The following is a 14,463-nucleotide window of genomic DNA, read 5'->3' on the forward strand; positions in this document are numbered from 1 at the left end:
AGGTACCTCCAAAAGTCCTTAGAAGCCTCCTGTACCATCTAATCCACTCATTATTACAAAGGAACAATCAAGAGATTTTCATAAAAATATTTAGTTTGTTAGTACTTTAGAATTTGGTAAAAATTAAAAAAAAAAACATGTCTTGTTCTGGAAACAACTATTTTCAAGTATGAATTGTATTTCTTGCTTAAATATAAGAATAAGCTACCACCATTTAGTGTGTGATCCTTAAGAAAACAATATCTTAGCATGCTTTAAAGAACTATTTCAGAGTTAGCTTTTTATTGAGAACTAATTTTAGGTCCAGAACATTCAATAGAAGACCTCTTGTTCAGTGGAAGTGAGAAATGGCTGACTTTACTTTCAGTTTTAAAAGTAGAAATGAAAAAGTGACCATAAGCTCCTCGGTGTCTGCTTTTGGTAATTTGCCTCCAACACTAACAGCAGAGGGATTAGGTGGAGTTTTCCTCCTTAGGCCACACACCGCCTTGCTACCCTTGGCTTTCCCCTTTACTTAGTTGTGGGGATTATACAGTGGAGGTTAGCAAATCTCATGTGCCGAGACTACTATTTTAAAGAATGCAAAACCACTTATTTTTGGCACGAATAGTGATTCCAGGGCACAGGCCATCTCCCCATCCTCTGGTTGTGGCAGGCTTTGGTCTCATCGTCATCCATTTCCTTGACAATTAACTCCATTCCTCTTGGCATTTCCTTCCTGTCTTGATTTTGTCATGTCTTGAGCATGTCTCACTTGGTGGGATGCTTTCTCAGCGTGTTCAGACTCTCCCTTCAGAAATACCCTTTTCTGCCCTTAACCAGCATCTCCCTACCAGCTGACACCCTGACTTCATTCTGACTGAGCCTTTTGGAGTCCAAGAGAAATAAGTCATGAGGATTTTAGCACCTCGTTCCCAGAACAGTGATTTCTGTTTGTTTCCTTTGTAATCTTCTTGCTCATTATCTAACAGAGCTATCACTGAACTCTGTAATAAGTAATGAAATTATACCAAAGCAAGAGAAAAAGCAGAAAGCCTAATTTTGGCTGATATTACATATACACACAAAACAAACTGTATATAATTTTTATACATATGTATACTGTCTTCTATGTATAAAATATCTGCTAATAGCTGCATGTAGCTTATATGTACATAATACTACATTGATGTATGTATGAGTACAGTATCTTCTAATTGGTTTGATATATTAAACTATGTTAAATATGTTATATATATTCTGATTGGGTAGGGTAAGGAATTAACAGATAGAAAAAATGTTTAGTAAAAGAAAGGGTTGGATTTTTCTGTAAATATGCAAGTTTACCAGAAATTCAAGCCATTTGCTAACATTTTGCATTTGTTTTAAAGTTTTTAATTGTAACTATATTAGCGATGATTTATTAAAACATATTCATCATGATATTTTCCTCTGTATAAGTTTGCACTGTTAGATTTTTAAAAGGAATATTTTCCCATCCCAAATCTAGCTGCTTTTAAGGAAATCTGTCCTGGTGGAATGGGTTATACAGTTTCTGGCGTTCATAGACGCAGGCCAATCCATCACCATGTAGGTAAAGGACCTGTATTTGTGAAGCCAAAGAACACTCAACCTGTTGCTAAAAGTACTCATCCTCCACCTCTCCCAGCCAAGGAAGAGCCAGTGGAGGCCCTGACCTTCTCCCGGGAACACGGGCCAGGAGTGGCGGAGCCAGAAGGTGAGAGTGGCAGTGGCCCATGGACTGTGGCCCTCTGTCTGTGTCCGTGTGTCTTCGCTTCGATTTTCCTGTTGATGTGCCTCTAGAACAGGCTTCCTCAGCTTTGGCACTGTTGACATTTTAGGGTAGATTATTCTTCAGTTGGCGAGGTGCTAGCATTGTAGGATGTTCAGCAGCGTCTGTGATCTTTAACCACAAGATCTCTTAGCACCCACCTCCTTCTAGCTGTGCAACCAAAAAAGGTGTCCAAACATTGCAGATGTCCCGAGCTGGGGGTGAGAGGGGGTGGGGAGGGGTGTAGGTTGGGGTAGCTAAATTATCTCTCATTGGGGAACCTCTGTTTTAGAATAATATGTACCTGGAAGGTAACAAGATTTCATAATAATTTCAGCACATTATCTTGCTGTTTGGGAGCTACTTTTGCTTGATGCTTATTCATAAAGAGTGATTTAGATCCTTTCGGTTACTAGCCCTAATTAATTTCTTGGTCCATAGGGTCATTTAATAAATATCGCTTTATTAAATGGAATCCACCTTAGGAAGTTAGAGCATCGACTGAGATCTCATGAAATAATTTAGCAGGCAGTCAGGAATAATAGAAGGGGAAGGGTAGAAGGCAAGAGACTGTCATGATAGGAGATCTGGGAGGTCACCTAGTGCAGTCCTTGGATTTACCTTTTGAGAAGTCTGAGACCTGGAGAAGGGACATGACTTGCCAGATGTCATACAAAGAATATAACCAAGTGGTATGTTTTTCCAAGGAAATGGTTAGGGCCTTACCCCTGAGAGGGAGTCTAGAGACAATTGACTTTGACTATCTCTTTGGCCTTCGGGGAAAGAAATCATTTCTCTCTGTCTCTTTATATAAATCAGCGTATCTGATGCTTGGAATGTCTTGGCGACCACAAACATTCTCTGCATAGAAGGCACAGAATTTTTAGATTTGTGTGGAAAATTGTCTATGTTTTTACTCTAATAAAGCTCCTGTTCACTTTTCACAGTTGATTCTTGGCTCCGCATTAAGGGAGACCATTTATGGGATCTTATAAGGACATAGGGCACCCAGAGAAGTGAAAGTCTGGGAGCTGGGGCAGCCTACTTCCTAGTAGGCAGGGTTTTTTGTTGTTTTTTTTTTTTTCCTGACTCTAGACAATTGTGGTTTTTGACCTATTTTGCTCTACTATTTTCACTCTCTGAACTTCATTGGTTAGGCAGAGCAGGTTGGGGAACTAAGCTGGAATGGTCAGAACTAAGCTGTATTGATCAGTTTGCCCTGTACATGTAGGATGTCATGGCCAGATCCTTTCAACTGTTTCTGCTTTGCACGGGCAGGAGGAAATGGGCTCTGATTCAGATTCTGCCTCAAAACTTTCTTGGTAATGGTTTTGGCAGGTTTCTGTAACCACAGACTCTCGCAGCAGTGATTTTAATGGATATGGTGCCCTGATTGCTATTAGCATGCACACCCAGCCTATAGACTGATGTTGATGGAAACATTAACTCAGGAGGTAAAGGTAGTGAGTGCTGGCTCAAGGCTTTAGGACTGATTCTGAGATTTCATGAATCCCAAGAATTCACTAATTCTGATTCATGACAAGCAAGTCTTTCTGAATACAAGGGCATCATTCCTATCACAATAATATTCATGATAATGTAATATGTAATTTGCCCAGTATATCAATGCTAATCCCCTATTTGCTCTTTCTGACTTGTGAGTTTTTTTTCATACTTAAAATATATTCCTTGAAATACACACAGGACTTCATTAAAAGTTGGGATAACTCAAGAAGATAGCACTTTTTCTCACGTTGATTATTGAATTAAGTGGCATTCTTTCTTTTTAAACATTGACATCAGAAAGCATTTCAAACATCATATACCATTTGTATGTTAAGGATAAATATTTGGCCAATTAATGCAAATATTTTCTGCAATATAGGAAGTTGCATGAAATTGGATTTAAGTATAAAATAATGTATCATAGTGTTACATTCTTTAACTTTCTAGTTTCTACTAATTCTGAATGAACAGTATTTGAAGGGCTTAGTCACATTTGCTCTGAGTTCCTATAGTTGAGGAATGAAATAACACTGAAAGTTCTTCTCTGTCAGTCATGTGTAAAATTCTCAAAAATAGCAGATAGCATTATTTGTGCATTTGGTTTAGTGTTATTTTTAATTACTTTAGAGGGACACCAGCCTGTATTGCTTTTTTAAAAAAATGAACTATAGTGGACAGATTGTACTAATGCCCTGTTTTATTTTCTGGTTTTAGTGGCAACTACACCCCCTGAGAAGGTAATTTTTTTTTATTACTTGCAAGTCTTTTATCTTCAAAATAATGTTTATTAGAATATGTGTGGGTTTTTCCTAAATACACTAGCCTGTCTATTACACATAATTTGATTTAAGAAAACGGAGCATTCATTCATCAAGAAACATTTATTGACTTAGCACTATTCTTGAGGCTAGGGAAATGATAAAGAACAAATCAGATAAAACTCCCTATCCTCATTGAACTTAAAACTCCAATGAGAAGAAAATGGCAGGAACTAATGGGAATTCGGGGCATTAAAGAGAATTCAGAGTCAGATGACTGCCTGGACTACCTACAGAGTAGCTCTGACATGTTTATGTAATTATGTATTCTTAGAGTGCATATGCAGTAAGTAAGGTACTTATTCATTCAACTAAAATTTAACAACCATGTTTGAATTTTATTACAGTAAGAATTTACTCTTAGAAGTTATAAACACATTAATGTTGCTTCTTAGGAATTTTAGAGAAATTTTTATCAATCTGTTGGTTCAGGAGCCATAAAACAAGACTGCGACTGTGAGGCCGAATAGGATCTAAGGCCTCTTTATGTAATAGTAGAGCTTCTCTGAACCTTGGTTTGATTCTTATACATTTGATGCTTATACATTTGTATAACTTATTCAGCTGACAACACATTGAATATTAAAATTTAGATGGGACTGATAAATATTGTAAATAGCTTTTAAAGTGACATACATATGGGGAAGCATGCATGCGTGCCTATGAGTGCTTGAAGAATCCAGAAACATTAGGATTTTGGATTGAGAACACTCATCAAGGAAGGGGTTAAACCGAGCTGCAGTACAATCTGTATGCATATTTCGCATGCACACTTGCAACTCTCAGCTTCTCCAGTGATTAGTGATAGACAGTGGCTTGCAGTTCTGCTGATTTCAACGCAGTTCTGACTGAATCACGATAGGCATCATTTAGAGTGTGAGTGGCCAGTCGGATACCAGATAGCCCCAGGAAACTTAGTTTTCTTCTTTGTGTACAACTGGGTTTATGGTGGCTCTCACTAATTTGAAAGTGGTCTGAACATGTTCTTGTATATTTTCACTGCATTTTATTTTCAGAGATCATGGGGAAAATGCAATCATACTTTGGCGGTCGTGGTCCTTAGAAAAGTCTCCAGGTGGGAGTAAGCAGTTAGTCTAGCGGTTAAGGTCCCTGCCACCCATGTGGGAGACTTAGATTGTTTCCAGTGAGTTGCTAGCTTCCTGCTTTGGTCTCTGCCAACCCTGGCTGTTTTGGGCATTTGGGAAATAAACCAGCCAGAGGGAGCTCTCTCTGTCTCTAAAAATTATATATATATATATATACACACACACACACACACATATATATATATGTGTGTGTGTGTACATATATATGTTTGTATATATAAATTTTGGATATTAAAAATGAAGGGAGGAAAAACTGTTTCAGGAATGAAAAATGTATACATTCAAAGGTGTGGCGGAAGGACAGCAGGGGTCGTGAAGGACGTGGTTTGAAAAAGAGTTTGGAGCTGCTTTGGAAGGCTTTGAATCCCAAACTGCAGTTGGAATCGGTGGGGTAACCCTGCTCCTCAGCTGGACCCTCCATGTCGGTGGACTAGGACCGAGAGCAAGTCTTCTGCCTCTTGCTGATGGGGAAGAGCTGTCTGTGAGCCACAGGAGTGGATTCCCATCTGATCGTGGTCTGCCCGTTGTTGGCACTGGCCAGGGGCTGTGGGGCCAGGGGTGCCATCAGGACTGGTGGAGATAGTCTTAGCTAGGCGATAGGAAACTGGCCTACACCGTGAAGGAGGGGAGGTGTAGGGAAAAAGCGGTGTGTGCTCAGTGTTTCTGGAAGGTGAGTGGAAGCAGGATTAAATGAGGTAGGGAGGAGGAGATAGGCTGAGACGCTAACTGAATTACAGTAAAGCGAGAATCAGAGAGTCCAGATGAGCGTAGGGGGGCTACAGATATTGAAAATGGTGAGTCGCTGGAAGGAATAATGCAGGTGAGCAGCATTTAGGATGAGAAATGGAAGAAGGAGGACTGAAAAGTGACTGTCAAGCTGGATGGGAACAGAGTAGACTGTGATATTGGCATAAATGATGGAGTTAAATGATAGGATTGTTTTAGAGAGGGTGGATTTGCGGAATCTGGAATACAAGGTCTCTTCAAAAAGATTGTGGACAATCTGTACTATGAAACACCATGCATGGGTTCCAAATTTTCTCCACCAAAACAAAGTTATCTTTCAATTCTATTTTCTTTTCTTTTTTTATTATTTATTTATTTGAAAGTCAGAATGACAGAGACAGAGACGACAGAGAGATCTTCTATTTGCTGGTACAATACCCAGATGGCTGCAATGGCCAGGGAGGGCCAAGCCAAAGCCAGGAGCTGGGAGTTTCTTCCAGGTCTCCCATGTGGGTGCAGGGGCCCAAGGACTTGGGCCATCTTCCACTGCTTTCCAGGTTCTTTAACATGGAGCTAGATTGGAAGTGGAGCAGCCGGGACTCGAACAGGTGCCCATATTGGATGCCTGCAGAAGGTAGCTTAACCTGCTGTGCCATAGCACCAGCCCCTTCATTCCATTTTCATAAACTTTTTGATGTGCCCTCATAGCTTAAACGAAGGTACCCTGGAAGCATTCAAGCTTAGAAAATTGGGTCTTTGGTGAAGTGTTCAGGCAGGCTATCTATTTTAGAAGCAAAAAAGAGGTGATAATTGAAGCCAGGAGAGAGAGAATGAGAGGGAAACGAGGTTCAGGGCAGTGAGCTCTCTGGAAGATGACAGGAGTAAAAGCCAGAGAGGGAATATATGGGGTAATGGTGATGAAGTATTGGATGAAAACTCTTAATGAAGTGATTTTGTGAGTTCTGTGGGTAAAGGCACAGATCCTAAAGTAGACAAACTGTTCAGCCAGCACGAGCCCTAAGCAGCTGCAGCTGTTCACCGAGGCATGGGTCATGAGGTCCAGGGGTAAAGTGGGTAAAGTGATGTCTGAAGACGCGCTGAGTCCTTCTGTAGGACCTCCGTTCCCGTCACTCTGCCCAGCCACCGCTGTTCAGAGACATGGGGGTGTGAAGTTACTGGATGTGAGGCTAGGGAGCCCATAGTGATGGACTGGTTTAAAATCTTCAACTTATCATGACCCGTCGGCTGTGTCCATTATGTAATCTGCAAAGTGTGGTTGGTCCTCACTGTGGGTCGCAGCCACATGAGAATGTAATGAAGGCTCTGTCCTCCCCTGGGGTTAGTTTACCCTTCTATAGGCCAGTGTGAATACCTGGGCCAAGACAGCCGCTTGAAACATCTGACTTTGGGCCCCAGAGAAACGGATGAGTGTTTCTGTGGTCACCCCTGCTGGGACAACCCAAGGACACGTCAGAGTAGCTGCACAATGCTAGTTCTTTTTTTTTTTTTTTTTAATTCCATGCAATTATACTGCCTTTTTTTTTTTTTTGTCTAATGTCCAGTGATATTTCTTTGCCTTTTGAAGAGTATTATTAACGAGATAAAAATAGTAGTATGCAGCCTTGTCTTGACTGTTGAGGAATAATTTTTTCATACTATTTGAACCCATTACTTAGTAAAGAATTAATCTGCTGTGTATAGAGTTAATTGCAAATAGATCTTAGTAAAAAATAAGAATGGGAATAGGAGAGGAAGGAGGAAGAAGGGTGAGAGTGTGGGTGAGAAGAATCATTAAGTTCCTAAAGTTGTACTTAAAAATGCATAAAGTTTGTATACCTTAAATAAAAGGTTTCTGGGAAAAAAATAAGTAGATGGTTCAACAACAACAAAAATATAGTAGTATGCAAGAAACTAAAAATAGTTCCCACTTTGAATTCTGCTTTTTCTCCTTCTGTTGTTTGAATATAATTATCCAGGAAATTCCTTCTTTGGATCAGGAGAAAACCAAACTTGAGCCTGGTCAACCCCAGCTCTCTCCAGGCGTTTCAACTATCCATCTGCACCCACAGTTTCCAGGTAACCCATGTTGCTCTGTGCTCCTTGTGAGAGTATTCTGAATGAAAGCACAGGATAGGAAGTTTTGTGTTTTTTTGTTTAATAAGTCATTGAAATTCATAATTGAAGTTGAATGTGAAAAATATACACTTAGATATCTTAATAGACTTATGTAGTAGTATTGTAAGTGGGCTATTTTTAAGTAGTATAATGGGAAAGTTAAGTTTTCCACTGTTTTCCGCAATTATTACTGGAACATTATTGAAGGTTATCATTTGATGAATGGTAGTTTTTCTTGGCTTCTCTGGCACTCTCAGACATTCTTGCTAAGTATTAAAACTAGAGCTGGAGATAAATACCATGAACCTTCAGGACCTATAACAGTTCTTTATGTTCAAGAGCTCCTGTGGTGTATTAGTAGACGAAGTTATGCTTGCATTTTGAAATGGGATTTCAGTGCACATAACAGGCTTTAATTTTCTTTTTATCCCCTGCTTCCTCTTATAGTAGTGATTGAAAAAACATCACCCCCTGTGCCTGTAGAAGTAGCTCCTGAAGCTTCTACATCAAGTGCCAGCCAAGTGATCGCACCTACTCAAGTCACAGGTTGGTGCAGTATTTATTATGTTAAACTCGCAGATCCTATGGAGAAATTGTCTGAACCTCATTTAAAAGTAATGGCAAGTGTATACAATTGCTCATGGCAGGGTTAGATGTAATAGCAAATGTTTGCATATCTAAATATTGTTAAAGAGGAGGAAAATGTGTAAATTATAGTGTATAGGCAATGGAATGTCACACAGCTTATTAAGGTAATGTTTTAAAGTACTATCTAATGTCATGAGGAAATGCTTGTGATATAATATTTATAACAATGATTCCAATTTTATTTTTTAAAATATTTACAAACGCAGAAAAGGAGATAAAAAGAAAATGAATCAAAATGTTCAGCTATCACCAGTTAATAGGATCATGGGTAATTTTCTGTTCTTTAACATATTTTTATCTATTTTCAAAATTTTGTAAGTATGTAGTAATCATTAAGAGATATAAAGATTTGTTATATTTTGAGACAAATGCAAAGACCTAAATGTTAATCCTTAATGTAAAATGAGCTCTTTTAAGTCAAAAAGGAAAATACCAACAATAGAGAAATAGGAAAATAATATCAGATGCAAAAATCATAAGAAAAATTGTCAAGGAGCACATCATGGGAAATTTCACTACCAAAAATGCAAAAATTTCACTATCAAAAAATGCAAATTGTAAAAGGATAGTACTTTATTCTTGTAAAATTAGTATTTAAAACCCAATGAAAGTTTTTGTTAGGGTGAAACTGAGACCCAGACACATTGCCAGAAGGAGAGCACATCAGGGTTCTCCAGAGAGACAAAGCCAGTAGAATGTGTTTAGATAAATGGAGTTTATCTCCAGGGATTGGCTGTTCAGGAGGCTAAGAAGTTCGCAGTGTGCCCTGGAAAGATAGTGGTATGCTTTCCATCTAAATTCACCGGTGGCGTGCGAACCAGTGGGGCCTGTAGTCTAAGTCTCTGCTGAGTCAGAAGGCCTGGGGACCAGCAGCACGCGTGTCTGAGGGTGGAGGAGGCAGCTGGCCTAGCACAAGCAGAGAGCAAACTCTTCCTTCCACTGCCTTTCTGTTCTGTTTGGGTCCAGCCCTTGGTGGATGGGATGACGCCAGCCTACGCTGGTGAGGGCGATCTTTACTGAGTCTGCCAACTCCAGTGCTCTACTTCTGGTAACACCCTCACTGACACACCTAGAATGAATGTTTTCCAAGCTGTGTGGCCAGCCTAAACCCAGTCAAGTTGACACATAAAATCCTAGAATGTAAATTGGGTCAACTTTTTTGGAAAATACAAAGTGGCAAAATGTTTAAGGAACTTTAAACAGAACTTTTGGCCCAGTAATCTTATTTTAAGATACCTTGTCTATGGAAATAATATCCCCAAAGACATGTATATAAATATATTCTTAGCACCGTGTATCATAGAGGAAAATTAGAAAGAATGTTAACATTCAGCTACAGAGTTAGTGTACCTTATCTGACATACTTTGGGCTAGACATGTTTTTGGATTTTGAAACATTTACCTGTTTGTCATGAGCTCTCTTGGGGATGAGACCCAAGTCTAAGCATGAAATTCATTTTTGTTTCAGCTTGTACTGTATGCGTTCAGCCTGAAGGTAGTCTTACGTGATATTTTTAGTGCACCTGCATCTTGTCTGTGACCCATCACATGAGGTTAGGTGTGTAATTTCCTACCCAAGGCATCATGTCAGCACTCAGAAAGTACACTTTGGACTGGCTCTGTGACAGAGTCTAGATAGACCTGCACCCAGAGCCACAGCCTCCCCACAATCACTGCGTGGTGGGCACCCTTCAGTCTTACTGGTAATCCTGAGTCAAGTGATGTAGAAATGTTGGCAATTCCAAGTATCTTTGGAGTCATACAATGAAATGACAGTGATTTTTTTTCTAAAATTATTCTGTATTCTGAGGTTATCTATGTATCTGCCCCTTTTATTAAACTCTCAGGACTGCTTTGCAATGCAAAGTGTACAAGCCTGGAATATACTATAGTGGTCAATAGGACTCTTCTAATTGTTTACTTCTATGTTATAAAGAAAAGTTGCATTTATTAAATAAAAGTTTTTTTTTTAAAAAAAGAAAAGTTGCCATGTAATAATGTAAGTCACTAGTTCTTTCTTAAAAAAGAAAACTAAATTTCCTTTTTCCAGTGTGAAGATAATCCTTATTTTTGAGTAGGCCTGACCTTCTTCAATGAACAAACCTCTTATATAAGCTAGCTTTGTAGAGGTTACTCGGTTTGCCTAGGGACATCAAGTTTTGTCTCTTACGTGCAGCTGTGTGAGGAATAACAACTTGAAGTTGCTCAGCTGCAACTGAACTATGGAGCTGATTGAAAAAAATTGAAAGTAGCCCAATGCTATGATGTTGCTAGAAGATGGCTTAATTTGAGCTTGGCAGATACATACAAGGGTAACATCTGCTGTCACATGTTTGAAGGGTAAATACTTCCTTCCAGGGAACAAGTGACCCTGCTTGTTTTTTTCCATGCAGTAGTTGTAGGTATTCCCACTTCCTATAGTAAAAGAATCTGGAAGAATCTATGGGGAGAACACATAGAGTCTTTGAACTGAAATGGTTTGCAACTTGAGAGCAATCCAAAAATAGTGATCTACATTAGTATAAGAAGACTGTTTTCTATCCATTTAAATCAAAATGTAATGTTCTCATTGGTTTGATATGAGGGCCAAGCTGAGATTTAAGAAATCAGCTGATCACTGCTCTCAGGAGTGGTGTACATAATTTTTATTTATTTATCTATTTACAAAACAGAGAGGAGATAAATGTTATTTGTTACTCTTAGTTTCCCCTGTAGTTGAAGAAAGGGCTAGAATAATAAGAGTCTAAAGTAAATATAATCAGCTCCACATTGCTTAGTGATGATATCTTTATAATGGTGAGCCTTTGACATGTCATAACTGTAAAGGGAGCTGCGTATTTGCAGGAAGTAAGTGTAATATTTTCTACTCCTAACAGCTGACCTGGTGGTTTGCAACATTGTTGGCATATTATTTGCAAATAAATTATACATTTCAACGTATAAATTCTTGATTTAGTGTCGTGTCTTGATAGTTAAAGGAGAGGTTGGAAAATCAAACCTATATTTCTCTGGCAAATGTTGACAAAGTGGAAACATCTGTTTCGATTGTTGTGGGACAATTCATGCTGATTGTGGGGCAGTTGGGAAGCCAGGCATTCTGTGTCAATCTTTCCATGACTGAACGTTTGATGCCTTCCTCTGGCTCATCCTGAACTTTCTCCATGGCCCTTACACGCCGGCCAGAAGTTACTCTTTCACTTCCATGCCTGCCTTGCAGAAGCCTCAGTAATGATCATGGCCCAAATATTTTGAAAACTACTTGTTCATCAGATCTTTTCCAGAACTCAGAATGGATCCTTTCAAAAGTGTTTGTCCCTGAAGCATGCTACCAGGGTCATTACAGTCTCAAGAAACCATGTGTGCTCATGGAAAATGAATTTTTTTTCCATGTAAAGTCATCACACTTCCATGTTTCCAGATTCTGTTTATTTATTTATTCGGATAATCATAAGATGAAGGAAAAAGCCGAAGGTTTGCGTGTTCCTCTTTGTGTCCTGCTAAAAGTATTCTTTTTTGTTGAATGTTAAAAGGTATAATAATGATACCAAAAATGTTAAATGCACCGTTGGCCTTGTTGCTAGGCTAAATAGAGCTTTTGGTTTTCCATTGGCTTTTGGTCATGGCTCTTTTTCCAAATTGTAAATGAGCTTCAATGGAAGAAATAAATGGAGATCATAAGCCCAGTGAAAGTGAAGTTGTTTGAGGGGGCACATGTGGGAAGAGAGGGTAGGGCTGCCCTGTGAACCAGGGGGCCCATGAGAGTGCAGGGGGATGCGCTCACTTGATCACTCTGGAATGCCAAACTTGCCCAAGACCAGACGTTCCCCCTCACCGGGATACGCCTGAGGCCAGTAATGAGTGCTGGCTGTGTGAGGCATTGCCACTGTGGTATGTCACAGCCCTGTTTCCAGAGCTTATATTGACACAGGCTACCCAAAGAAAATGTGTATTTCTCCAGAAATTGATCCACTCTGTGGGAACAATCTCACATGCCTGTGTGTGAATAGCCTCTCAGAAAAATAGAAAGTGTAATGTCTTTGCTCCAAAGCATCCAAAAAAGCAGAAAACCTTTCCTGTTCTTCAAGGCATTGCTGGCACTTGCCTGTCTGTACTGTGTGTATACTTGTGAGTAAAACTCAGCCATGGTGGGAGACATGTTCTGAAACAATGACACCAGTCAATTGTGATTTTACCTTAAAAAAAAAAAAAAAAGCCCTAGATGTTGCTCAACTTCTTCATGACTAGTAAAAAGAAAGCAGACAAAGGTGTTGGCAAGGTGCACTGGCTCTTTCTACCTGGCAGGGGGATACTGTGTGACAAGTGGATTAAAGAGAACTTGAGGTCAAACTGACTACAGTTATATTAATTACTCCCTTGTGTAAAAATGGGACAAAAACGTAGCAGTGTCCCTTCCCTCCTTTGAGGTATCTCTTAGTACCCTCTAGTGGCGTCAGTGTAACATTTTCGTACATATGTTTAGTGCCCTGCCAGCCAGGGTCAGTGTTTTCAATCCGCATCTCTGAATACTTAACCTATGAGGTCATCCACTAAAAATTGTCAACCATTCTTCATCAGTATACTTTCAACCTTATGGCTTCTATTTAAAGTACGAAGTTGGAAGCAGAGACCATTATTATTCATTTCATTCCCTAAGACTAAAGAGTTATAATTCCCAAGTGTTTTCTCCTTCCTTAGAGCATACTTGAGAAGAAATAATTTAGATAGCTGGCAAAGTGTAGAGAGGAAAGTATTGCATTTGAAGTGAGCGTCATATATTATTAAAGACTGTTTGTCACATTGTAAGAATCCCATCCTAAAGCTACACCTGCAAAATGACAAATATTTGGTAATGAGCAAATTAGTGTGTGTAGGAATGAGACAGGGACTGCTGATGGTTTTGTGAGAACCATTGGTTATATCTTTTAATTTGTTTTGAAACCTTGCCTCAGGTAATTCATCTTCTAATTAATTCAATTTCTTTTTGCAAGCCTGGTTAACCTGTCTTTTCAGTTTTAAGAATATAACAGAGAAGAGAATAAAGGTCATTAATTATTTGCACAAAGAAAACTAAGAAATATAAATACTAAAATTTTAACAAAAGTGTCTACCTGTAATACAGAATAAATGTTAGAGATGTTCTTCTTACACTATTTCACTAAAACAGTTCCTACAGGGGAGAGAATTCTTAGAACCTGTGAAGACTATCTTTTCAGACTTTAGTGGTATATTAAAAATTATATATTTTTAAAATGTTTATTTTTCATTTCATTGAAAGGCAGAGTGACAGAAGAATTGTGGGAAAGAGGGGTTGGTGGAAGGAGAGAGTGGGAGAGGGGGAGAGACAGAGAGAGAGTTGTCATCTGCTAGTTCACTGGTTCTAGGCTAAAGCCAGGAGCCCAGAACTCCATCTGGGTCTCCCAGGTGGATGGCAAGGGCCAAACGCCATCGGCTGCCTTCTAGGATGTGCATTAGTAGGAAGCTGGGTCAGAAGCAGAGTACCCAGGACTCAAACTAAGCTCTGTGATACAGAATGCAGGCATCCCATGCAGTGATTTAAACCACTGTGCCGCAACACCTGCCCCTAATAATGATATTTTTAAGGAACGTTTTCTGATTATGAAATACAAAAGTACTAATATATGCTCATTATAGAAATGTTGAAAATGGAAGAAGTATGAAGAATATATCAGTCCCCATCATCATAAAGATTTTCTATATTTCCTTCTACTCTTCTGTGTGTGTAATATAATTGAGATCATATTCTATATTACAA

At 39.1% G+C, this 14,463-nt stretch overlaps 1 protein-coding gene across 3 annotated transcripts in view; it reads left to right on the forward strand.

Moving 5' to 3' along the window:
• The window catches only part of LTBP1 (latent transforming growth factor beta binding protein 1), a 445,454-nt gene that overhangs the window by 306,121 nt on the left and 124,870 nt on the right, over window positions 1-14,463 (forward strand). For 2 of the 3 annotated variants that reach the window (XM_062209235.1, XM_062209236.1), the window contains 4 exons: window positions 1,649-1,717; window positions 3,992-4,014; window positions 7,904-8,003; window positions 8,490-8,588. In XM_062209235.1, the coding sequence (XP_062065219.1) occupies window positions 1,649-1,717; window positions 3,992-4,014; window positions 7,904-8,003; window positions 8,490-8,588 (291 nt within the window). Of the gene's footprint in view, window positions 1-1,489; window positions 1,718-3,991; window positions 4,015-7,903; window positions 8,004-8,489; window positions 8,589-14,463 lie in introns of all 3 variants that reach the window. The other variant, XM_062209234.1, reaches the window with a different exon arrangement.

Source organism: Lepus europaeus, chromosome 13 (assembly GCF_033115175.1).
Source record: "Lepus europaeus isolate LE1 chromosome 13, mLepTim1.pri, whole genome shotgun sequence".
In the NCBI taxonomy this organism is placed as follows: domain Eukaryota; kingdom Metazoa; phylum Chordata; class Mammalia; order Lagomorpha; family Leporidae; genus Lepus; species Lepus europaeus.